Raw genomic sequence first — 27,274 nt, 5'->3', positions numbered from 1 at the left:
ACAAATGAATCAAAGTGTCCTGAAAGCAACAGAATTCAGGGCTACTGCTGGGAGGTCACAGCTACTGCTGGGAGGTCAGCAGAAGGAAAAGGCTTTGTAGGTACAACGTGGGGAATAAGAATCAGGCAAGACCCAGCTTTCTACCTCTTTTTAAAAAGGCAAATCAACCAAGTCTAAATATACACAATATAAATATATAAATATACATAACTCCTTTACCAGGATTCTGCAATGCTTCCCTCTGGCACCCTGTAAGCCAGTTTCTGTTACCGGCATGAAAATGAAGTTGTAATGGAGACTTTTGCTATTTACTGCACAGTATAAGCACTCCTGACCTGGACAGCCCAGGCTAGCCAGATCTCACCAGACCTCAGAAGCTAAGCAGGCAAGCTATGGGAGACCTCCAAGGAATACCAGGAAGCAGGCAAGGGCAAACCACCATCTCTGAATTCTCTTGTCTTGAAAACCCCATCAGGGTCACCCTATGTCAGATGTGACTCGAAGGCCAAAGAAAAAAACCTTTATGGAGTTTATGGTGTGGCTGCACAGCAACACTCACACAGGAAGATATGAGGAAGACGAAATTGTGGGTGAGCAGGATCATCATTCCTTCTGGCCAACTTGCACTGCTGTGAGCCTTCAAAGAACACACTCTTTGTCTCAGGCACAGACTGGGCCAACCACGGCATGTTTCTGCATCCCAAGAGTCAACTAGTGGCCCCCTGTGAGATCCCCAGTGATTGAAACAACACCTTGTAGAAAACAGAGGTTTATTCATCCTGAGGACAGCTTGGAAAAGCCAGAATTGAGCCTTTCCTGCACACACAGTGGTAATATCAGCCAAGGTCTGCCCCCCCCCCCCATGTGAACAGTGTGAAGAAATATGCAGACAGTTAGATAAGAGCAAGAGTCCGTTGAAGCTGGCCTTGACCAGCACCTGCGGGTGGAAAAAGAGGCACCATATGATACCCATCCCCCCCCCCAAAGCCCAGAACAGCAAGCAGTTCCCAGCACCCATTTGGCATCCTGACACCCTCATGCCATGCATGCCATGGTTCATGACCAGCACATCCAGCTCTTGAGTAGGGGCATGTGACCCTATGAAATGCAATTCAGGTTATGTCCTTTCATGTTTACCCTTTTGGTTTCCAAATAAAACACTCTGTTTGCACTACACACACAGGGCTTATATGTTCTTGACAAACAGTGCCTTCATAGCCAAGCCTATAATTAAACATCTCCTGTTAAAATAGAATTTGGGTGGCAGAGGCAATACAAAAATCCTTCAAGACGTTGAGGCTTAAAAACTGCACCACTCCAACATGGCGCCTTTGTGCAAACAGCCCCCAATCCCCACTCTTTTTAATCCTGTAATCCAAAAAATGGGAAGTGAAAAGGACAAGACTTTTGCTGAGGTTGTTTTATGGGAAAGGCAGGCTGCAATACTGGAAAGGGAGAGGAGGACACATAATTCTTCCAAGTAAACAAAAATAAAAGATCCATGTTCAATTGCAGAAGTGGAAGCTTGGTGGATTGCAAGAAAGAAAGCCACGTTTCTCTTAAAGGCAAGCGAGACTCATGTAGTACAGCATTCTGTTTATCTTTTCTTCCGCTGCTCTTCCTTCCCATGATCGTCTCACTTGTGTCAAGTATTAAGTGGAAATGTTTCAGTACTCGGAGTGTTTTCTCCTGTTTTGTAAATTCAAATGTTAACTGCATGGGAGCTTTGCCGTTAAGAAAGGTGGCCCCCGACTTCTTCATAAATGGAGTAAAAGGTTGGGTGCCCGGGGGTAACTTTCTGCTCTTTTTCTCCACACTAAAACGGGGGGGGGGGGGGGGGTCAGGAGTTGAGCTCTCTGCTCACGCCAAGCCCCACAGTGCTTTGTATTTAAAATCAAGTGTGCAAATCTAAATCTACAAATGTGAACTAAAATAGGCAACAGCTCGACTCCTGGTTTGCTTCTCTTTGGAACGGAACGAGGGTGGTCGATCCTTCGCGGTCGGAAGACGAAGCTTGCGGACAGCCTCTCGCGGCGCCTTTTGGAAAGCAACCAGGCGAGCAGCCAGCTTCCCTCTCCCGCCGCTCCGTCTGACGCCACCCCGAGGCACAGGACCACCAACGGCGTCTAGCTCGGCCCTACCCGGGCGGAGCAAGTGGCGAGACCGCCTTCCGGTGCGCCAAGCTCACCGCTCCGGCCGGCAAGCGAGCCTGTTGCATCCTCGAGAGTCCCTGCGGGGAAGTCGCCTGCACCCGGCCGGTAACTAACGAGCGCTCTTCCTCTTGCCGCGGTCCCAATGCAACCGGCGCCTCCCTCTCCACATGGAGGGCCAAGGCGGCCTCCTCCTCCCTGTGGTGCTCACTGACTAGCCTGCGACCTGCTGCTTGTCCCGCGGCGCAACCTTGTGGTTTGTGTTTAAGGCAGGACGCAGATGGCTTGCCACACCCAAGGGTGCCTTCCCGCCTCCTGGTTTAGTTGCGCCACCGCGTTGGAACACAGACGCAATTGAAAACAAACTGATTAGACTTTGGGGATGCCAAGAAACAATGCTGTAGGGAGCCCCGTGGCACAGAATGGAAAGCTGGAGTATTGCAGGCAAAGCTCACAACTTCAGTTTGATCCCAACCGAAGTGGGCTTCAAGTACCGTAGTTGGCTCAAGGCTGTCTCACCCTTCCATCCTTCTGAGGTCAGGAAAATGACCATCCATTACCCCTTATTGGGGGGTAAAGTGTAGAAGACTGGGAGACAATGGCAAGCCACCCCGTAAATGTAATCTGCTTAGTAGACGTGATGTGGTGTGAAGTCAACCCATGGGTCAGTAATGACCCGATGCCTGCACAGATAAACCTTTACCTAGGCTTAGATATGTCTCCCTTGGCAGATTTATGTGTCTTAACATTTTCATCTGGAATGAAAAACTTTAACTGTTGCAACTTGAGCTGCTGTTTAGGAGAGCTAAGCCCAAGGCGTTTTCCTCTCATGGACAACCTTGGCATTAGTTTTTGTTTTATCATTTGCATTGATAACGCAGAGTTGATCTGAGATTCAGGCTGCAACATTTGTGCACGTTTCACTGAGCATAACTACCATGAAGTATTTTAGTATTTAGTACTGAACTATCAGGGGTGCGTTCAAACTCCCTCCCCACCCAGCCCCCACCCCGTCTGCTCAGTTCTCCCTGTGTTGGCACGAGTTGCCCCACATTTTCATTGGGACAGTTGCACCTGTGGAGGGATAAGGAGTATTCCCTCAAATGGCAGCCATTTTCTTTTTGACTGCTTAGAGGGTTGGGGTAGAGACTTCACTGGTCCAGTTTTACATCATTATCAGTGGAGTATCTGCCCAGGAAAATGGAAATAGTATGATGTAAAGCTTGACCAGTGTGGCCTTCACCTGACATACTAACCAAGAAGCTTATGAATGTAATATCCAGAATCCACAAGGGAAACAGGGAAAGAACTGAAAATTTTCTTTATTCCCAGGGATAGGGGAATAAAGAAGATAGAAACAGGTGTAGCAGTCTTGCTGGGCTTACTCGTTTATAAAGTGATCCTTAATATTTGAGGAGTGCGGAGAGCATTTAGTAGCCATGTTTTCCCCATAAACTAGACTCTTAAGACACCGCAGTCTCCTGGCAAACGATTTATTTCAGCCAAAATCTGGCCTGTTCACACACACCCCTTCCCCAGGCCCCATTCTGTTTTCACCTCAGGCCTGTCATGCTGTTTGGCTGCTTTGTCTCCCCTGCAATTTGACTGACTCGCCTTTTAAATGGTTTCCTCAGAGCTGACACCAACAGAGAAGCAATCCCGAAGCCAGTGGTGCTTTTGGGGGGTTATGCCTAGCAGTGTAAGTCAGCATGTGTCTCGGGTAAGGAGTCTGTACCGGATAATTCTACGGTTGCACCGTGCGTTGCCCCTGGAACTGAAGACCTTGGGAGATCAGTATGTGAAGGATGAATTTAGAAGACACAAATCTGTCGGCTCTGCAGAGGCCCAGTGCTTCTTGCAGGAATGGGAGGTAAGTCACTCTGTGTCTTTTTCTGTGGTGTCTTGCTCTAGGTTGTGTGGTTTTGATCTGTGCTGTGTATAGTGCATTTATCTCTCCTTATTTATCTCTCCTTGTCTGTCACTTCTCTTGCTCTGGCCTTAGACATGATGATGATGATGAATCATTGCAGCAGGCTTTATAATCATAACCAGAGTTGCATAAATTTAAGAACCTGAGCTTGCAGCTCTGGGACCTGAGAGCTGTCAATCAGTGATTTAGCATGCACATTACCACCTACTTCTGGCCAAAGTCAGAAACTGTAGAGATTAGCTAGACTAGTCAGAAAATCACTTAATATCAATAGGGCAAAACCATGATGCTACACAAGTTTCCAGGTCAGGTTTGTTAGTGCCAGGATGGTGTAGTGGTAAAGAGCGGCAGAATCTTATCTGGAGAATTGGGTTTGTTCCCCCTCTTCCTCATGAAGCCTGCTGGGTGACCTTGAGCTAGTCACAGTTCTCAGAACGCTCTCATCCCCACTTAACTCACAAGATGTCTGTTGTAGGGAGGGGAAGCTGCTTTGAAATGCCTTGGTAGACAGACGTGGGGTGTAAAAGCCAATTCCTCTTCTTCTGAATTGCTTACCTAACACATCTAAGAAGATACAAACTTCCTCTCCTCTAGAAATACTTTTGATCTTCTCTGAAGAGTGGTAGTCCATCATAAAACACGTTTTGTTTATATACCACTCTCCAGCAGTAGCATAAAAGTGACAGCAACTGGCCAAACCAAGCAATGTGTGTTGGGGAAGGGAATCCATAGGACCACGTGTTCCTGTGGTAGGCAATATGCAAATGTGACCTGTGCCATGTGCACTGCGTGGAACAGGACATTTTAGGATTTATGTATTGGCCCCCCTCTTGAGAAGGATACAAATCTTGTGGCTGCTGCTGCTCCAACACTTGATTGTCATCATGTCACAGGTGCATTTTTGAACATGTGTTTATTTGTCTTTGATACTTACAATTTAATATTTTTACAATGTAAAGTTAGACTGAAAGGGTATTCCTCAACATTATTTTGTATATTTTTGGAAAGTAAATAATGGGGATAGCTGTGCTATATTATCTATATATTACATTTTTGTCCTGCCGTTCAAGGAATTCTTGGTGGCACACAGAGTTTCGTATCCCACTTTTCGTCCTCTTCAACCATGCTCTGAAGTGGATTAGACCAACTCCAGATCTCCCAGGGAGTTCTAGAACAGAGTGGGAATTGGAACCTGGATCTCCTCAGTTCTAATCCAACATTTCAACTGCTAAACCTCAGCGACTTTGGAAAAATATATACTCATTTGCATTATCAGTTCCAGCATTCAAGGGAGTTGAAAGCTATTGGTCAATATCTGATCTGTCATCAAAAATGCAAATGAGTTTAACAGCCAATGGAATTTACTCCAAAATGTTTGCTATATGGTAAACTTTTAGTTTGTTGAGAATTAAAAAACACCTTACTAAAATTGGCCAGTTATGTGCGTGGGACTCAAGTAAAAAAGGGAAGGAGCTTTTTAAAGCTATTGTCTTTGGGGTTAGTCTAATCACTGCTGAAATAAGCAATTCTGTTTATATCTTTGCACATTGTGAGGTAGTACAAGGTCTGATTAACAGTCTTTGTTTAGCTTCATTACAATGAAATTCCTTTTGTCCTGTGCCACTGGTTGGGTGGTCCTGATGTAATGGGAGGAGACGCTAAAGAGAGAGCATGCACTGCCATTCTGAAGTTCAAAGTGGAGGTTCAAGTACTGTTGCTATAGGGATAGTCTAAAACAGTGGTTCTCTGTCCTTGCAGATTTCCTGCGATTAAGGGAACATATGTGTTTTTGCCTATGTTCTGCTTATTTACTGCACACCAAAAACTGAGTGTTCTGTACTTCAGAGAAACAAAATCAATATTAGATGCATAAGAAAGTGTCAGGAAGAGATCTGAAAAACGTGATGAGTTCTTAAGCCTTGGTGACTGAAGAGAACCTCCACATTCAGGGGCAGTAAACCTCTGGATACCAGTGCCAGGAGGTAAAAACAGGGGATGACCTTGGCCTCTGCCTTGTTGGTTGGCTCTCTAGGGTGAAATAGGGTGGTGGTCTGAATATACATTGAAAATGCTGGGGGGAAGAATTAGGACTAATAAAAGGAAACATTTTTTCACACAACGTGTGATTGGTGTTTGGTATATGCTGCCACAGGAGGGGGTGATGGCCACTAACCTGGATAGCTTTAAAAAGGACTTGGACAGATTTCTGGAGGAGAAGTCGATCTGTGGCTACCAATCTTGATCCTCCTTGATCTGAGATTGCAAATGCCTTAACAGACCAGGTGCTCAGGAGCATCAGCAGCAGAAGGCCATTGCTTTCGCATCCTGCATGTGAGCTCCCAAAGGCACCTGATGGGCCACTGTGGGGAGCAGAGTGCTGGACTAGATGGACTCTGGTCTGATCCAGCAGGCTTGTTCTTATGTTCTTATAGGCCCCTAACATTATTAAGCTGTAAGAAACTGCATTAGAGGCCATATTACTTATTCTAATTGGGCTGATATGTAGGTATGAGTGTTGAGTTATTTGGCTTTAGTTACTTAGAATGTAGAATCTAGAGTGGAGATGCTTTGTCTGTTGCAGGATCCTATGATGGTTCCTTAGCTGCAAAGGGCATTCGGTGGTCTTAAATCAGCAGACTGAAAGTATCTGACAAATAATGGTACCATGGACCTTATTGACCATTATGCCCCTGCCAGCCATGCTGCTGGGAATCATAATCTCATGGTCCATGAACATCTGGAGGGCCAGAGTTGAACACCCCTGGTCTAAACATTTAACCCAGCCTCTGCCACAATCCTTTTGGGAAGGGAAACTCATGGCCTTTCCCATACAAAGGTTTAAGTCTCCTTGGATTCCGCAATATTGACTTGAAGAGGAGGCAGCTTTGACAGCAACAGTTTTAGACTAATCGGAAGGTGATATTTCTATAGCCAAGAAATGGTCACCAAGTCACATGCTAATTTACCACTTTGGCAACATGTGTTGTCTCAGGGAGATACAAAGTCTTCTTTCTCAAATACATGAGCGATGCTGCAGTTTTGTTGTCTGTTTCATTATATAACTTTTCAACAATTTCTGAAGTTTGCCACACGATGGCATCAAAGAACTGTGACAAGCCCTTATAACTTGAATGACTTGCAGCACCATCCTGGAAGGACTTGGGATCTGTCACAGCAACCAATACACCGGCATGTAATGAGAATATCATGCAGAGCAGCAGAGTGTGCAGTGTGCACTGGAGATTTTGCTAGTGCATTGCACACAAAACTACCAGGGCTGGAAAAGAAACTGGACGAAAGATTGTTTCGCATTTTTAACCGTTTTAGGTTGCTGTTTCAGTTACAGACATATATTTGATTTCTATGAATTATAGAACATGTGTACTTGGAGTTTGAATCCTGGCTCATAGTAAAGAAGCTGGTGGGTTTCCCAAAAGTAGATATATAACATCTGATGCACGGGTTTCCATGTTAGCTTGCATTTGAGGTGGAACCAGAAGTTGGTGTGTTGTGGGTGTCCCAGAATCAGTGCGTGGAATCTCTGGTTAAAGGATCATCAAGAAAGCACCCTGTGAAGGAGCTCTGCCAGAGACCTTGGAGAGGCACAGTAATTCAGTAACTTAGGGTAGAAAGAGCTGACTTTGGTGACCTAAGATTCAGTATAACATCAATTGATTATATCCTGGCTGGCAAGAGTTGTGAAAGCCCAGGAAAAATCCTCTGGAAACATTTGGAATGTAAATGTTTCCTTCAACTCCTGTACCCCAACTTTTTGAAGGGGAGTTCCTTTTCCTTATTTCTTTTTGTTTCCCCACCCAGTCTTTCACATCTCTAATCCTTGCACACGCAAAGATGCAAGTGGTATTATCATTTTGCTTTCTTTCTTTTGTTGTAAGATGTTTTCAAAGGTTTTAGTGTTAATCCAAGTTTTCACATGCTAGTTTTATCTTCTAAATTACATTGTTTGAGTTTAGTTGGCCACGGAAATGTGTGGGGCAATTTTATATTAAGTCACACCATTGGTCCCTCCAGTCCAGCTCCGTCTGTGGCAACTGGCCGTGACTTTCCAAGGTCTCAAACTGAGACTGACTCTTCTGTGGGCAATTCTTCTCAGTTGGAGCTGCCAGGGATTAAACCTGAGGTCTCCTGAATGAGCTGCGGCCTAGAATTATAATGATGGAGATGGAACGTGCCATACAGGCCATCTAGTTCAACCCCCCACTCAATTGTGGATCAGCCTAAAGTATCCCTGAGCATTCATCCAGCTGCTACTTAAAGATTGCCAGTGAGGGGGAGCTTACCACTTCCCCAGGCAGCCAATTCCTCTGCTGAAACACTTTTACTGTAAAAATTGGTTTCCTAATATCCAGCTGGTACCTTTCCATGTGTAATTTAAACCCATTATAGTGAGCCCTGTCCTCTGCTTCCAGCAAGAACCTCTCCCTGCCCTCCTCTAAGTGCTAACCTCTCCAACACTTAATAAGAGCAATCATGTCGTTTTCTCCCTCCCACACTTCTTCTCCATGTTGAACATTTCCGAGTACCTTAGCCTTTCCTTGTAAGGCTCGGTCTCCAGGCCCCTTGTTCCTCTCCTCTGCACCTGCTCCACATTCTTTTTGAAGTGAGGCCTCTGGAACTGCACACAGTACTGCAGGTGTGGGCTGACCAATGCAGTGTGCAACAGGACTATAACAGGTCATTAGGGTGTTATTTATTTGTTGGTACACCCCACAACGCGTTATCCTTTTTGCTACCATGTCACACTGAATACTCACGTTTAGCTTGTTGTCCACCTGTACTCCAAGATCTGATTCATGCACACTGCTGCCCAGAAGTGTATCCTCCATCACTTTGTGTGCTCATTGTGTTATGCAGATGTAGAATTATGCACTTGTCCTTGTTGAATTGTATCTTGTTCACGTCTGCCCATTTTGCCCGTGTGTTCAGATCTTTATATTAAATCACACCATTGGTCCCTCTATTGGATTCTATCTATATCTATCTGGGGTGTGTGCTGTTCCAGTCCGCCAGTTTACCCATCAGAACATCATGGAGAATCCTATCAAAAGCTTTACTGAAGTCAAGGTAAACAATGTTGGCAGCATTCCCATGACCCAAAAAGTCCATCACTTGATCAAAGAAGAAAATAAGGTTGATCTGAGGAAGAAAGAAACAAGGATTTGTTGGGGACAGATCCGTGCTGACTTCCCTGGATCACTACGTTGCCCTTCAGATATTGGCAGATTGATCCCTTTAAAAACTGCTCCAATTTTTCCCTGAGACAAAAGTCAGACTGACTGGCCTGTAGTTCTCTGGGTTGTCCTTTCTCAGTTTTCTGAATATTGGGATAACGTTCACCCTCCTCCAGTCTCCTGGCATATCTCCCATCCTGCAAGAGGTCTGGAAGATAATTGACAAAGGCCCTGCAAGCTTTCTAGAGAGTTCTTTGAGCACTCTCAGGTCCACACCATCTGGCCAGTAAAATGTATACTGGTCCAGTGCAGCCAGGTGCCTCTCTCTGTCCATGTCAACCAATGCTATTCCTTGCCTACTACCATCTCTACATGAGCCCATTCTTTTGTTCAGGGAAAAACAAACTGAGACAAAACAGGCATCGAGCTTTTCTGATTTCTCTCTGGCCCCTTTAGAGTTTCGCTGTCTTCACCCAGCAGTCTCTTTCACTTTGTATTTGCTTCTCACATATCTGCAGAAGATGTCCTTGCTGTAGCAAGCCTTGCTGATCAGCCACTTGGAACGTTGGCCCCTTTGTTGGCTGACCTACAGTGCCTTGCAACCCTCAGTATGCAACTTCTCCAGTATGTCCTTCCCTCCATTTCTCAGCCATTTCCTTTTTCTTTTTTTAGCTCATCGTGGAGTTCTCTGTTCATCCTCATTGGCTTCTTGAATCCCGTACTATATTTCCATTTTGCTGAAATATTGATGGCTTCTGCTTGCAAGAATCTTTTTAGGAGAGGCCACACTCCTCTTCTCTTCCAGCAGCCTGGTCCATGAAATGACTCACATCATGCCTCTGAGTTCATTGAAGTATGCCTTACTAAAATCTAACATACACATCTGGCTGCAAACTTCCTTGATTCCACAGCAAAAGGAGTTCTAGGAAGACCTAGTCACTTCCTCCTGAGGTCGCCGTAACCTTCACCCCATCTACCAACTCTTGCCTGTTGGTCAATATTCAGTTGAGTATGGTCAAGGCCCTGGTAGCTTCCTCCACCATTTGAAAAAGCAAGCTGTATGACTAGACACTCATCAGATTTTGCCTCCCAGTATACATCAGGGAAGTTGATGTCACTCATAGCTACAAGGTCATTTTGCTTGAATGCCATGTCAAGCTGCTCAAGAAGGACAGCATCCACCTCCTCACCCTAGTCAGGCAATCTGTAGCAGACTCCAACCACAATACTGTTCGTCCTTTCTTCTCAGATGTTTTTTGTCTCCACTAGTATTTCCTGCTCTCATCACATACAACACCTCTCCTTCCTCTTTGACCCTTTCCATTTTTCTTGAACAACTCCTACCCATCCACTGTTACAGTCAGATGACGGCAATTATCCCCCAAGTCTATGTAATGCCTGCCAAATCATATCCATCTGTCTGCATTAGAAGTGCAGGCTCTTCTTGCTTATGTCTAAGCTCTGGACATTGGTGCATAGCCTCTCTCCTCCCTTGTCATTGTTACTTCAGCTCTCAATATAATAGCAGCAATTAGGTCAGGGAATTTGAATCCAGGGTTTCAATATTCCATCTTAAATAGATTCTTTGGTGACTAATAAATGCTGCTGTACTTTTTGCTAGGATGTGTTCCAAAAGTAAAGTCTGGAAAATATTATTAAAAGCTTTCCAATGTATAATTGTGAATAACAGTCTCTACTAGTGAGCGTGCAGTTCCTCCATCCATCCATTTCTGGCTTCTTTTCCTTGGGAGAATATTTATTGCTTCTGTATACCTTTCTTTCTTGTTCTTTAATGTTTAGTTTATTAAAGTAATGATCCAAAGTAGTCTCTCTGGAATGACTCGCTTTGATTTTAAATTGATTTCTTGAGACAGGCTTACCTTATTACATTTCATGGAGAAAAAACTTATTTGATTTAAATTGATTTTTAGATCAGCCCCACGTTGTGCTTAATTCAAAGACAGGTAAGAAAATGTGATGTACATAGTTAATCATTTGTTCAGGTAGTGCTTTTAGTTTACAAAGATGGTTGTACCACTACTACTACTTACAGAGATGTACTACTTCTTACTGCTACTGAGATGGTTCCCTGTGTCCATACTCAACATGCTGTGCCAGTGTCACAGACTTGTCTGATCATATCAGATCTTGGAAGCAAGGTTGGACTTGGTTAGTACTTGGATGGGAGACCACCAAGAAAGTCCAGAGTTGCTTTACAGAGGCAAACTATCTCTTGTCTCTTGCCTTGAAGACCCCCTGGGATCATTGCAAGTCAGTTGAAACTTGATGGTACTTTCCACTACCATTGTATCGAATTATCCTGCTTTTATGTCATTGTCCTCTTTTTAGAGGAGAAGGGGGAGGAGGGAGGGAGGAGGGGGAGGGGAGGAAGATTTATATCCCCCCTTTCTCTCCTGTAAGGAGACTCTAAGGGGCTTACAAACTCCTTTCCCTTCCCCCCTCACAACAAACACCCTGTGAGGTAGGTGGGGCTGAGAGAGCTCCAAAGAACTGTGACTAGCCCAAGGTCACCCAGCTGGTGTGTGTTGGAGGGCACAGGCTAATCTGAATTCCCCAGATAAGCCTCCACAGCTCAAGTGGCAGAGCGGGGAATCAAACCCGATTCCTCCAGATTAGAATGCACCTGCTCTTAACCACTACTCCACTGCTGCTCCCTTATAGGGTTTCCTGATGTGAATTACCTTCCCCTTTACCCACAGCTGGTATTTATCAATTAAAAATCACGTACAAGATTCATTCACGGTCCGAACATCTATAATTTCAAAAGGTTAATTCAATTTTCTCTTGAAATCTCAAAATCAGGGACATGTACACAGACTGTCAAAATATTGATGTCTTGTATTAAGTTTTAAACACCAGTAACTTGGCATGGCTCTCCTGTGAAGCATGTTGCTGGAATCCTGCACCATTGACACCTTTATGAAAATGTTTTGGTTCTAATGTCTATATTATATTTTTAATTAATAATCAAGTGGTTATGGGAAAAGAAACACCTGATACAAAGGCAATCGCTGTTACTAAGATTGGACCAGTCAGTTTCCCTACTAGACTTCTGTGTTAATTCAAAATGTTAGTTGTCAGTTTTAGATGCCATTTTGTCTGACGCCCCAATCACTTCCCTTCTCGTCTTCATGCTGTCAAGCTCTCAGCAGCTGTCACTTCTATGTAGCCATCTTCAGATCAGGGAGACCTCTGAGTGCAGTTCTAAAAGCTTTAATAGATACCTTATTCTGAACTTCTTTCTCTAGTGTCAGTCTGTTTCCTGCCTATTAGAGGAGTAACCCTCTGAGCAAAAGGAGGTCTCTGAGCAGGGCAGTCTATAGATTGAATAACTTGAATACTCCACAGAGGCAAAAATATATTAAGAACTATAACTCAGTGTATTCCTCAAGAGAATGTAGGCCTTCTCAAGGGCATCAGTAGTCTTCCTGATTGCTGCCAGGAAATGTAAGAGTGAGCATTTTATCCATGAACTTTTGAGTTTCACTTCATTTGCATTATCTCTCTCCTCCTCCCCACTATTATATACTACTGCTGCATGGTTTGCAGAGAGAGGGAAGTATATATGGGATAAGAATATGTTTTGTATGACCATAAGAACATAAAAAACCCTTTGTGGAATCAAATCAAAGATCTGTCTAGTCAAAAACTCTGTTTTCATTGGCAGTCAACCGGATCCTCCACCACAAAAAGATGGCATTTACTAATCCCTTGTGAATCTGGTAATCTTGGATAAACATGTGATATAAATTTAAATTTCACATTCATTCTGATAGCGACCCCCAGTTTCATTTGTTAAGTAGCATTTGTTGGTTTGTTCTGAATTATGCACATGTATGCAGAGCATTCTCTGGAACATATAAGCAAGGTTCGTGTCTTCAAGTATAAGAAGGCCCATGAGTGCTTTGAATTAAACAATGCAAATAAATACTAAGTCAAGCTTTCTGAGTGACACATTAAGACAAATGTTCTGACATCACTCTATCCATTATTGTAGGGGCTTTTTTTTTGTTTGACCTGGGGATTAGCAACTTCTCAGAAAGGAAGAATCTAGCAGGGATCTAGCAGATGTCACCATGCGGATTGGATTCAGCCAGCATTTCTTCTAGTAGAAAAGGCATGAGAGTATCTCTCTTGATCACTAAAAAGATATGCCATATATCATAGGACCTCAGAGACAAAAGCCATGTGTAATAGGGGCTGTAGTAAGATGTGGAATTAGGCGAGATTGAGGGAAATAGCTGGATCTAAACCTGTATTTCCTCAGACCAGGGGTAGGGAACCTGCGGCTCGAGAGCTGCATGCGGCTCTTCTGCCCTTGCACTGCGGCTCCACGAGCTGAGCCGCCGGCCCCATCCTTGCCCACCCTGCAGGCAGCAGGGCAGGCGCACCAACTGCCCACGGCCGGCTGGGCTGCGCCGCGGGCTTCCCCTCTCGCCTGCCCCATTGGAGCGGGGCGGGCGCTTTCCCGGCGGCCGGTGAGGCCGAACTGCCGGCTTCATCCTTGCCCACCCTGCAGGCAGCAGGGTGGGCGCACCAATTGCCCGTGGCCCGCTGGGCTGCGCTGCTGGCTTCCCCTCTCGCCCGCCCCGTTCGAGCGGGGTGGGCGCTTTCCCAGCAGTCGGCGAGGCCGCACCACGGGCTTCCCCTCTCGCCTGCCCCATTGGAGTGGGGCGGGTGTTTTCCCAGCGGCCGGAGAGGCCAAGCCGCTGGCTTCATCCTTGCCCGCCCTGCAGGCAGCAGGGCAGGTGCACAAACTGCCCACGGCTGGCTGGGCCACGCTGCGGGCTTCCCCTCTCGCCCGCCCCGTTGGAGCGGGGCGGGCGCTTTCCCGGCGGCCGGCGAGGCCGAGCTGCTGGCCCCATCCTTGCCTGCAGGGCAGACGCATCCATGCACTTCTCAGAATGAGCAGAGTAAAAGGTTAAAAAAACCCAATATATACAGTGTTATCTTTATTTTAAATGTCAAAAATTATTTGCGGCTCCAAGTGTTTCTTTTCCCGTGGAAAACAGGTCCAAATGGCTCTTTGAGTGTTAAAGGTTCCCTACCCCTGCGTCAGACCATCTGGTGGTCTCTACAATGTTGCACAGCCACGACACTACTGGTTTGCAGTTATTGCTGTTGGCTTCATTATAAATGTAAACACATAAAAGAAGGGAGATGTGAGGTGGGATTTGTACAAGTGTTCCTGTCGCAAGAGAGTGTGTTTTGGATACCTTTTTCCCCACGAAGGTAATTGCTATGAATCCATTAACTCAATTCATAATTTAAAAACTACATATAAGCTTAATTAGTAGACTAACAGAGAGACAGTAATAGTGTATAATAGATTTAATTGCATGTGAAATAAATATGAGTTTGGTTTTTCGCTTTATGCCTTTAAATGACTTCAGTCTCCTTCTTTCAAATGGACTGGGCATGACCTAATCAGCATATTCTGTTTGCTGATTAAAACTTTCAGAGAAAAGAGTCTATTGCTTTCTCTGCCATTATCCATAGATGTACAAACTCACTGGGATGGCTAAGTATACACTGAGCAGGCTGACAGAGGCATAGCAAGGGTGGAAAGCACCCGGTGTGCCAGTGTGTCCTCTGCCCTGCCCTGGAATGCCCCCACCACGCCCCCACAGGGGCATGCGCCCGGTGTGTTGCACCCCCTCGTCCCCTTGGAGCTATGCCTCTGCATGCTGGCAATCCCCAGTTCACTCCCTCCAGCATCTCCAGGTAAATTATGGTGAGTTACAAGCCTCCTGCCACAGGAGACAATGCCGAACTAGACTAAACAGTAGTTGTTTCATACGTTTCGTTTCATGCATTCAGCATTGAAGTTACTTTTCTTTACCTCTTGGATGCCACCCCTCCCCTCCCTCCACTAGGGTGGGTGGGCCATGTCCAGATGCTGTGCCCCCTCCCCTTCTCTCCCTTGCATGCTACCCCTCACTCACTCCCCTTCCCTTGATTGCCACTCCTCCCTCCCCTCTCCCTCCCTCCGCTAGGGTGGGTGGGCCATGTCCAGATGCCGGGCCCCCTCCCCCTTCCCCCCTCCCTTGGATGCCACTCCTCCCTCCCCTCTCCCTCCCTCCGCTAGGGTGGGTGGGCCAGGTCCAGATGTCGGGGGCCCTCCCCTTTCCTCCCCTCCCTTGGATGCCACTCCTCCCTCTCCTCTCCCTCCCTCTGCGAGGGTGGGTGGGCCAGGTCCAGATGCCGGGCCCCCTCCCCCTCCCCCTTCCCCCCTCCCTTGGATGCCACTCCTCCCTCCCCTCTCCCTCGCTCCGCTAGGGCCATGTCCAGATGCCGGGCCCCCTCCCCCTTCCCCTCTCCCTTGGATGCCACTCCTCCCTCCCCTCTCCCTCCCTCCGCTAGGGTGGGTGGGCCAGGTCCAGATGTCGGGGGCCCTCTCCTTTCCTCCCCTCCCTCCCTCAGGATGACAGTACTGTCATCCAAGTCAAACTGGTGTGTTAGATACTTATCTATCCATTTCTTTTAGTTGACAGTATGCAAACGAGTATATATTTTCCAGTGAATCAGGAACAAGAAGCACTCAAGAAAACAAGTGCAACAGCAGTGGAAGTGAGTCCTGTGCGGCAATTGGTGCGAAGTGCGTTCCTCATTCCAGCCACCCCCCAAAACCAAGCCAGGTTGTTGGAGCAGCAGCAACTTGCTGCGTGCTGCCCCACTGGGCCAGAACCACCCTCCTTGTTCCCCTACCCCCCTCCAACGACACCTAACAAGCAAGCCAGGCTGGCAGGGCAAGGGCCTCTTGTCACCCACTCCCCCTTCGGACCCACAGCCACCCTCCCCAAAAGAGGGGAAAGGTGAGGTAGGATTTGTGTAAGCATTGCTTGAGTAGACTGTCGCAAGAGAATGTGTTTTGGGTATCTTTTTCCACACAGAAGTAAAATGTTGACTCCGCTTTCCATCCTTCCGAGGTCAGTAAAATAAGTGCCCACTTGCTGGGGGCAGCCCAGATGACTGGGAAAGGCAATGACAAACCACCCCGTAACCACAGTCTCCCTAGCAAATGTGATGTAACATCATCCCATAGGTCAGTAATGACCTGGTGCTTTTACTTTTTTCCCTTGTCCAGAGCCAAAAGCTCTCCAGAGTCATTCCATTGTACAGCCTTTCTAAAAAGCTTGGTGAGTAGAAGTCCCCCGACCTATTCTGGGAGGCTGCCCCCCAGGTATGGGGCACCAGTCAAAGAAGCCTGAACCTGGGCCATTTCAGAACGTGCCCTAGGCAAGGAAAGTGCTGGCAACAGACCTTGCTGGAATGAGCGAAGGTGCCTCTCAAGGCTACCTGCATTTGTATGTTAGTGCTTCTAGTCTGCCAGTCCACAAGGACTAGTTCCTGCTTAAAGAATGAGTGTTCTCTGAATACTGAAACCAAATAGGTACCTCTGAGAGCAACAGGAAATAAGAAAACAATGAAATACCAAATGGATGACACTTTCGGCTTTAGAGAAAGAATGCGTGTTCAAAAATGGCCCAAACGCAGCCGTCTTTGGCTGATTGTTATTTTTTCTTGCTTTATACCCTTGATTTAGCAGTAAAAACAAATGGCTGAAGAGAGAATCTAATATTTTCTGTTTCTCCCTTTGTCTCTTTTTTATTTATTTTTATTTATTGCATTTGATATCCCTCCCTCCCCTGCTGAAGCTGGCTCAGGGTGGCAGTTTTTGCTTTCACAGAGAAAATGAAAACAAATGGGTAGTCATTTGTGCAAATACGAACAACCCACACGGCCGACTAGGTCAGCAATGGTTTGAGGCACTCCCTTTTAGCTTTTTTTAAACAGTAATCTAAACAATAGTTATGTTAGTCTGTTGCATCAAAAGACAGAGTCACAACATTCCACAAGCTTCTGCCTGAAGTTGAACTCTACTGATTGAAAGGGAACCTACTTGGAAGGAGTGATGCTTAGGATCTGTCCCCAGTAGCCCAATTATGTGCATCTATACTTGGAAATAAGGGACAAACTTGATGTCGTGAGAGGACAGTCATGAACAGAATACTACCTGCCCCCCATATTTTTAATCCTTAAAATGCAATACTTTAGGGCATAGGTGTCAAACTTGCGGCCCTCCAGATGTTATGGACTACAGTTCCCATCATCCCCTGCCAGCATGATGCTGGCAGGGGATGATGGGAACTGTAATCCATAACATCTGGAGGGCTGCGAGTTTGACACCTGTGCTTTAGGGCCTCAGTTTGTTATAGTGTGGAGGAATGGGGGTGGGGGTGGGTGGGATGCCCCAGTGCTATTTCTGAATTGCCCCCTCCCCTGGAGACCATTGTGTGTCCCATATACCTGCACCCATTCGCTTGTCATCACATCTAGTTGGGCCCCAAGCTCTGCTACTTTTTGAAGATTTCCTCCATGAATGTCTGCACACCTGAAACCAGGCTGTAGTACCATCAGTGGGCTTCATTCGATTATTTAGTAACTGTCTAGTTTTTAGTAACGTATTATTTAGTATTATTTAGTAACTGTCTAGTTTTTCAAATGTAGCTATTGTGATTAATAAGTTTTAGGTCTCGTTTAACATTAGAAAAAAGCATGATACAGATACCTTAAATAAATAAGACAGAAGTAAATTGACAAATCTGAGATGGTACTAGAGATTATCCACCACCAAAATGGATCGCGATCCCTGAAAGATCTCATCCACAGCCTATGTACTAGGATGCTGATGCAACCCCGCTGCTCTGGTTGTGCGGAAACAGCCTTAGATTGCTACATCACAAAAGCAGAAGAGAACCTGATGAAACTGAGAGGACAGCAAAAGATAAGAAGGGAACCCACTGCAAATGGTAGTTTGGAAGATCAAAGCATAGATTGTGTTGTAAACTATGCTTAGAGCAAACCACAGTTTGATGCAATATCTGAACTGAACCATAGTTGTACTCTTATCTGAACTGAACCATCATTGTGCTCTTTTTGGTATTCTACTGCATTATGGTTTTGGTTTGCTGTAGGGTGTTTGGTATTCCCCAGGGGGGATTTGAGATTCACTCACTGCTGTTTCAAAAGTGGCTTACTGGGTACCATGTTAGGGTGAGTGGTGGGTGGAGAGACACTGCTGTGTGAGACAGAAAAGCAACCCGTCCTACTTTAGGACACAAACAGCATGATTCCTTCTAGTCTGGCTTGTATTTATCTTGCTGTGTATCTTGGCACCGGCTGGAGCAGGTAAAGGATAATATAAGAAGTTTCCTTTGCCCATGTGAATCAAAACTCAGTAGTAATATTAGTCATACTTAACTGTTCTTAATTCTGGACTACAAAGAGTGCATTATTTTATTAGCAAAAAGAAAGTGTTGCCATGGCAGCAGAGGCAGAAAAGAAAGACTTTGAAATTTCAATTTTATTTCAAAGATGCTTTCGTTTTAAACACTTCTTTATTTATGACTACCAGAGCAACATGGCTTTTAAAAGAACGAGAGTTGGCACATTGTTTAGGTTCTGTGAAAAGCTTGAAAAGGCTTTGAAAGAGTTTCCTTTAAAGATGGTTTAACCTTGCAAACCTGTATTGAAGTATAGATATGGGGTTTTACATACCAGTGAATACACATTTACATAACATTTTATCTTGTAGGGCTTCGCTGCATCTTTTCATGAAAGTCATCATTCTGGCTTGGATCCTGAGCTGTATCAGCAGAGTTCTGCTAGAGGACAGCATTTTCTTCTTCTCTTCTCCCACTCAACTTTCTTTCCACCTAAAATTTTTGCTCCTGTGGGCCAGTGTACCCCAGAAATGGGAGATGGAGGACCACAAACTGGGGAAGGAGTAACAAAAATTGCTCCCCCCGCCCCCCGCATACAGAAATGTCTTTCCGTCAATTATACTGCTATTATGCTGACAGAACAGCAACTTGCAATTCAAGCTCATTTTCTCCACATGAAGTCAGCATCAGAAATATTTAGGATTCTATTGCTCCGTTTGCTTTTACCTTTTCAACCAGCTGTTACTCTGCAAAACTATTTATTTAAATTTATGTCTGTTAAATATAGACAGGGAGTCAGTGGGACGTAGCAGTTAGAGCAGGGGTGTTGAACTCATTTGTTACAGTGAACGGATATGACGTATATATGACTTGGTCAGGTCGGGTTCGAGGAGGGGACTGTCTTGACTGGCCTCAGAACATCAGTGAGGAGTGCCTGGACCTCAGGGACAAAATAGTATTGACTTGAAAGTGTTATCTGGAATTAGTCATTTTAAAAAAAAGTGATGTAAGTCTTTGATGAAATTCTCTCAGGTTTGCATGATGTACTCCACAGGTGTCAAACTCGCAGCCCTCCAGATGTTATGGACTACAGTTCCCACCATCCCCTGCCAGCATCATGCTGGCAGGGGATGATGGGAACTGTAGTCAAAACATCTGGAGGGCTGCAAGTTTGACACCTATGATTGTACCCTCTTCCAGTTTCTAATGCTGGTTTTGTATTTGTACAATGCAACTAGCTTGATTCGGGATCTGCTCATCTTTGTGGGCAAGCACAAGCATACGCATGAGCTTATCTACCTGACTTGTTTAGCACCTTGCAAAATAACCATGGCCCCCCCTTTCGGGTGGGTGTGGGGGGAGCTAGCATATACTTTGAAGATCTGGAGTACAGACAAGATGCGTTTCAAAGACCCAGATGTCTTTGAAGTGAGAGAATTTTTCTATCAATGGAATTTTCAAGCAGATCCGCAAATTAGTCTGGCTCTACATTCATGTTTTATTTCAGTGAACTGGAAGCACCTGCTTCCTTGTCATCCTTTCGGTAAACTAGGAGTTTCGTCCTTGTTTAATTTAGTGAGTGACTGTGAAAGATGAAACCTTGATCGAAATGTGGTCCAGACTGAGGCAAGAGACTTGCCCGTGGGACTTCACTTTCACACACCATCTGATTTGAACTAGACGTGCACAGCTGCTAAGCAGGGTAGCAGGCCAGTTTAAATGAATACAAGGACACAGCAAGTGAGCCTTTTTGCTTCACCAGTTAAACCTGGGCTGTAGAACTGCATTTCCTTGAAGTGGACTTGAGAGCAGAGAGGAAGCTCTCTTCTGGCTGGACCATTGAAGGAGCCAAAACTTGTGCCTGAGTTCTGAAGGTGGCAGCCATTTTGACCATGTGCTCGCCCAAGGTGCTGAAGGATTTCTTCTCTACCACAAGGAGTCTCAAAGCAGCTTACAATTGTCCTCCCCCCACCACCACAAAAGGCATCTTGTGAGATAGGTGGGGCTGAGAGAGTTCTGAGAGAATGGTGGCTGGCCAAAGGTCCCCCAGCAGGCTTCATGAGGGGGAATGGGAATTCACATCTGGTTCTCCACATCATGTGGAAGGTATGGATTGCACAGAAAGGATAAATATGTACAGCTTCTTCACGTGCAGGACCCATAAAGAAGTTCTGGCAAAGGTCTAGAGCTCGACTTGGATCCTATGACAGTGTTCTGCATGTGCATGGCTCCAGATGAAGTGCAACATTCTTCCTCTGCCAGTGATTTTCAGTGAGCCCTGGCACCAGAGGCATAGCAAGGGGGGAAAGCGTCCAGTGTACCGGTGCGTCCTCCGCCCTGGAACACCCCCACCACACCCCCGAAACACCCTCACCACACTCCCACAGGGGCGCGTGCCCAGTGCATCGCGCACCCCCACCCACACCCCCGCTCCCACTTCCTTGGAGCTACGCCTCTGCCTAGCACATGTAGAAGTACTTGTGGCAGAGGAAACAAACTGTCCAGAAGCCAGAGCAAAGCACATGCAGAACATGGTCATAGGAGCCAAGCCCATTGATATGTCACCTGAAAAGAGCTGTGGAGCTACAGATCAGTGGGGCAAGCATGAGACTTAACTGTGACAAAGTTTGATAAATCGTATCTTAATGCAATGCTTTGAGCAGTGTAGTGGAAAGCAAATCTCCACTAGAACAACAGAGTATGTGACCATTTCCGAAGCAAAGAACTGAAATAATTCACTGAAAAATCAATCTGTCCTGTATAGAAGGGCTTTTGATGAGATGTTGAGCACGTTGCTTTCACTAACAAAGGCAGCTTGAAATAACCCGATGATAAATTGCTGCTAGTGAGTTGGTACATGAGTTCAAATTGAAATGCAAAGTAGCTGTCAGTTGAAATTAGGTATCCTAATAAATTCTCTAATTCAGTCTACTTAACACCAGTCATTTGATCTTTTAATATGTTGTTTTAAATTGGTTAAGGAGTGTAGGTTGCTGTGGAATTGTACTGGCAGTATAAGTGAAAATAAAGTTTTAATAAGTTAAATTATGGGGTTGGTAATTTTTTCCCCCTTGTATTACCTTTAGGTTTTCAAATACATTAGTAAAAAGTAGTGTTACCATACCACCCTGGCATGCGTGGGGGGGGGGGCCTTACTTACAGGTATCCCTGCCCACGTGCCAACCTAAAGGGTGATGCTGGCATTGTAGAGATGGGGAGCCCATTCTCTGGCAATAGCCAGGTCTACCTACAAGAATTGTTTTTCAGTTCTCATGCTTTCAGCTTGCTTGCCATATCAGCACATTTTCAGCTCCATAGCCAAGGAAGAGTATGTCCTCAACATGATACAGCAGCCCTGCTGAACAGATACTCATTTCCAGCCACATGAAGACTCTTGATGTCATTGCCTCCCGGATTATCAACCCAGATATTCCCTTCTGTAACTAACTTCTTCTGAAAACCTTACAATGCACTCTATTGTTTCTCAAACAGTCCATCCGGACATTTCCCAGAGGTTGTCCTAACATCCTCTTAAGGTAGGCCCTTTCTGCACCGCAATGGTGCAGGGGTGCGTTAATTAATGCGATGCCGGCGCGCACCCCGGGACCGTTCACATGGGCCGGTCGGGAGGCTACTGAACAGCAGTGCAGCCTTCGCACAGGCTGCACCGTCCCTGCAAGCTTACCTCGTCCCCTGGCCTCCGGCTCGTCGCAGAGGCCAGGGGACACGCCCCCACAGGCTGGAGCGACGGCTCTGCAGCAGCACCCCCCATGCGAACAGCTTCCAAGGAACTGCATTTTTGCCATCCCTAGGGCGCTGTTTTTGGCCCATGCTGAAAGGGCCCTAGTCCTGACATTCCCAGAGGTAGTTCTTCACCCTATAAATATTCTACCCAATCACTCAGTGCCATTAATCCCTTTCCGTCTTTGTCCCTGTGTCCAACACATTGCCCCCTGGAAACAAACGCTGGCCTTTGGGCTCCTCACCTTAGATCTTCTTCACGTTGCGATCAGATCGTATTACCCATATATCTCATACCCCTTTCTATTTCAAATCTATTTTTCAACCTATCTATAACTTAGAAACTTTGTGTGCATGTTTGCTACATTGAATCAAATGCTTGTAAACCTCTTATCCCTACAATAAAATTGTCAAATTTGCATTATATCCCTCTCTGGATTTTCTTCCAAGAGCTGATCTTCATATACACTGGTATTAAAGAGTCCTTACCCAGCCTCTCACAGCATTAATAAGTAGTTTGCTGTAAGCTAATATTCCTCACTATATTAAGAGACTGTGTCTCCACCTTAGATAACAGTAGAACCATCGTGCTTTCCAAGCATACTGAGTAAAAATTTTATTTGAAACGACTGCTTCAAAATCCATCTTTTTCAGGTTATATTAACTGCATTAGATTTTTTTTGAAAAATCGGTGCTGCAGCCAAGACACAGTATAATAAAATTACAGCAAGTAATTTCTTAAATGTATCTGTACCAGATATTTGCTGAATATAGAGTTGTGTAAGGCATATGTCAAATGTAGCCCTAAAAGTGCCGGCCCTTTTTTGTAATACCAGGATTTAATTGCATGAACTTCAGTGGATTTAAAGCTGCTGAAATAAGTAAGTACTTTGGTTTATCTGGTTTGTCGATTAGGTTAGCCATAATTTTCTAAAAAGGTAAATTAAATTATAGCAGTGGGACTTAATGCCACATAATATGATTTGGGTGACCGGCTACTCTACTGAATGTGCTTCTTCAGAATTACCGTTGCTGGCCACAGCTTAGCACACAATTATGTATGCTTGCAGAACACCGAAATCAATGGAGTTTAAAACCAATGCAGTTATTGCATAGCTGCACTGAGAGTGGAGGATTTAATACTGTATAAATGTTATACCAAGAGTTGTCATGCCAGTCAGTTCAACGCTGGTCAAATACTGTCAAATGTTCCATGAAGCCAAGCATGCCAGTGTGTAGATGTCACATTGCCTTTTAAATTTAATTAGGACATCTCGTGTTACTAAAGACAGGAGTAGATTATTGTATCCCCTAGTCCTGCCGAACTCAGAGGCATGCCAAACATCAGGCTGTTAGCCAGTTGCTATTATTTCAGGCATCTACAAAGAGGACACAGCATTCTCTATAACTTCAGATATCTCCAAACAGGAAAAAAACAGCTTGCTGGCAACTTGCCTTTTAGCCTTGTAAAATGGTATTTGGATTTTTAATACTTCCTTGCTGCTTTCTTTTGTCCCTATTCTGATTTCATGTTTTTTGGGGGGGGAAGTTGAACCTGTAGGCTACTCCTAACGTTCCATGAGAGAAGCACACAAGGAAAAAATGTGAATCTTTCACATTTACTTAATATTGTTCATTAATAATAACAATTCACTACATTTTTTAAAAAATCATGAGTTTCATTGTTTAACTTACATTATTTGTTTAACTTACATTGTTTAACTTACATTATTTGTTTTTGCAATTCACCTAAGGATCAAAGCTGTTAATGAAAGTAACTTTCTTCTCTAAGGACACTTGTCTGGTATTTGACTGGCCAATTGCCCAAATCCTTTTTGATCACTCAAATGGTGAATCCTAGTATTAAGAGCAGCTTTTAGGTCTTTCATGGATCAAAGATCAAATTAAACACACTGAAGTGGATTTGGAAGCAGATGGGCAGTTGATAGTTGCAGAGAATCAACAAATGACAGTACTTACTGACCAACTAGAACATTTCATGAACTGAAATCTAAACTGGTTTTTTTTCCCAACGTGTGAAACAGTAGTAAAGAATGCTCAAAGGTTTGGAGAAATTAGCTGTCAGAAAACCCCAAGAGACTACTTTTTAGTTAATCATTATCTTCCTGGCTGCCTCAGCACTAACCAGAAGTTAATTTCAAATGCAATTATGCTGCAGTAATCATGGCAACTATACTGTGTTAGCTCAGTATCATTATTCCGCATTGTAATAATGATTTGTAAAGGCTGGCTATTATTCGAAAAGCTGCCAGCACAAAAGACATAGGTACATTTTAGATTCGTTTTAAGAAAGCAAGTTTCTGTGGTACGGACAAAGAATTAAAAGAATGGTTTCTGACTTCAAGATAAAGAAGGTACCAAAGATTGCAAAAGATCTTCCACTACCTCTATACACTGACTGGAACTTGTAATTCGTTTTAGCCTAGCAACCAAACCAGTAAGTTAAGAACCTAGGAAGAGCCCTGCAGAATCAGACTAAAGGCCCACCTGGCCAGCATTCTGTTCACACCTTAGCCAGGCATCCCCCTCCAGGTCTGCAATAGGAGGTCTGCAATAGCATCATCCTACTTGTACTCTCCCAACAGCTGATGTAAGGAGGTATACTGCATCTGGTACTGCAGGGAGTAGATATCCTTCATGATTGATAGCCCAGTCCTCCATGCATTTGTCCACTCTCCTTTTAAAGCCTTCCAAGTTGGTGGCCATGGACATATCCTGTGGCACAAGTTCCACAAATTAACTATATGGTTAAAGCTTGGAGGGGAAATAGACATTAACACTGTGTAAATAAATACTTATTTTTGTCTCTCATGAATCTGCCACTCTTCAGCTTCAGTAGGTAACCCAAGGTTCTTGTATTATGGGAGAAGGAGAAGAGTTTCTCCCTATTGACTATCCCCACGTCATTCATAATTTTATCATGTCTCCCCTTACCTTTTTTCTAGATTAAACATCATAACTGACCCTCATAGGGTAGCAGTCCTAATCCCCAAATCATTTTGGTTGCCCTTTTCTGTATCTTTTCAAGCTTTACAATATCTTTTATCATAGTGATAACTGTTTACAATCAGTTCGGCCACTGTTATGTCTTGCACTACATTTTGGGCAGCACCACTGAGGATGAAGTCCGGTATTTTGTTAGCAAGCTATAGATGTGTGATTCAGTCCTAAGCAGTAACGCTCTTTTAAGCCAAATGACCAATGTAGGCAAGTATGAAGTAATTGGAACAACCCTCTCCCTCAGCTTTAAGTGCACACTAATGTGGTCTGAACTTGATGAGACAAAGGTGGACTCCGCATGGGCCAATTCAGAATCCGCCTAAGAGAAAGAGACCTTGGGATTGTTGTAGATGACTCAATGAAAATACCAACCCAGCGTACTGCTGTGGTGAAAAAAGCAAAGTCTGTGTTGGAGCTTAGTAGGAGAAGAATTGAAAATATAGCAGTCGATATTATGATGTCCCTGTATAGGTCTGAAATACAGCCTTGTTTTTGTGCAACATTGGTCACCATAGCTCAAAAAGGGCATTGCAGAGCTGGCAAAAGTTCAGAAGGGGACAACCAAGATGATTAAGGGGTGGAGTATTTTTCCTGTGTGCAAAGGCTAAAGTGGGGGACTTTTTCTGTTTAGAAAAGAGGGATATGTTGGAAATTTATAAAAATTATGTATAAGGTAGAGAGTGGACAAAGAATTTTCTCCCTCTAAATAGTAGAACTTGGGAATGTCCAGTGAAATTGATGGGCAGTAGATTCAGAATGAACATCCTGTTGGCCAACTGTGTAGTGATCACCACAGGCACATACACCTTTAAAGGAGGCTAGGCAGACTCCTGGAGGTTAAGTCTATTGGTAGATATTAGCTAGGAGTCTCCACATTAAGAGGCACTAAGCCTCTGAATCTCAGTGCCAGAGGCTTTGGCCTCTATGCCCAGTTGTTGGCTGTTCAGAAGAACTTGTTGGCCACTGCTGAGACAGGACACTGGACTTAGACCACTAATCTGATTCAGTAGGGCTCTTTTTATGTTCTGAGGGGTAATTGTGTTTAGGATTATACTGTGTAAGATTGTAAGCAGGTGTGTTAAAAACATAGACCTGGAGGGGGTGGAGATCTCATATTCATGATACTTTAGCTGAGAGTGTTCCATGCCTACTTTGATTGGATCACTTACTCTTTTTTTCCTTTGTAATCTGCAAGGTAATGTAATTCACCCTTGCTGGACCTGCTGGCCTCTCTTTGTAAGAGTTCTCCACCACTGTTATTTTTTTGTTTGCACATTACTAAGTGTAATACTTCAGGCATTTGATCCAGCAGGTTGTGCCTCACAAAATCATTAGTCTTTAAAGGGCTAAGAAACTTTCTGTTATTTTGGCTACAGCAGACCACTTGGCTACTGCCACACACGTGGCAGAGAGCCTTGCTCTTCCAGTACCCAGTTGAAAAACTGCATTTGAATGGTAGGACCATAATGTCAATTGGGGAGTCAGTCTCCTCCCCTGTAGTATGCTGTCTTTCTTTGCATGGTGTTAGTCTTCACCCAAATGGCCATCTTCAATTTGATACTGTATTGGTGGAAAGGTTTGAAAAAAGTGGTTCAGTGGCAGGTTTCGCGTTGCTCTTAGAAATGGACTTTGTAGGCTTAAGCTTGAGCATTTTCAGTCATCTAACTGTTTCCTCCCCTGTCCCCCAGAACTATGCAACGATGCTTGGGCAGCAAACTAATCAAAATGAAGACAGCTCACCAAACAAGCCTCGCTTTGGATCCCATCTTCCAGAGGAGAAGCTTGAAGCGCTTCGAGATGAGCAGCTTGGACAGCTACAGGAACTAATGCAAGAAGCTACCAAACCCAAGAGACAGTTTAATGTTTCGGATGATACAGAACACAAAAGCTAACGTATTTCTTTGAATGGACTTTTAAGTTAAAATGCTGGTGCTTCCTTCTGCTCTAGTTTTGAAGAAAGCCTCGCTGTGGAAAATAAATTGAGTTGACGTA

General features: G+C 44.7%; 1 protein-coding gene across 2 annotated transcripts; it reads left to right on the top strand.

Moving 5' to 3' along the window:
• Nucleotides 1-2,044: 2,044 nt before the first annotated feature.
• On the top strand, nucleotides 2,045-27,274 carry SDHAF3 (succinate dehydrogenase complex assembly factor 3). Of its 2 annotated transcripts, none has more exons than XM_048511917.1 (3): nucleotides 2,045-2,258; nucleotides 3,785-4,020; nucleotides 26,971-27,274. In XM_048511917.1, exons 2-3 carry the CDS (start codon nucleotides 3,838-3,840, stop codon nucleotides 27,172-27,174), a joined length of 387 nt encoding a protein of 128 aa, XP_048367874.1. In that variant the 5' UTR covers nucleotides 2,045-2,258; nucleotides 3,785-3,837; the 3' UTR covers nucleotides 27,175-27,274. The 2 variants fall into 2 exon arrangements, with proteins under 2 accessions (XP_048367874.1, XP_048367875.1); XM_048511918.1 differs by lacking the exon at nucleotides 2,045-2,258 and adding an exon at nucleotides 2,286-2,686.

This window comes from Sphaerodactylus townsendi, linkage group LG11 (assembly GCF_021028975.2).
Source record: "Sphaerodactylus townsendi isolate TG3544 linkage group LG11, MPM_Stown_v2.3, whole genome shotgun sequence".
Lineage (NCBI taxonomy): Eukaryota > Metazoa > Chordata > Lepidosauria > Squamata > Sphaerodactylidae > Sphaerodactylus > Sphaerodactylus townsendi.
This window is presented reverse-complemented; position numbering and strand designations above follow the sequence as displayed.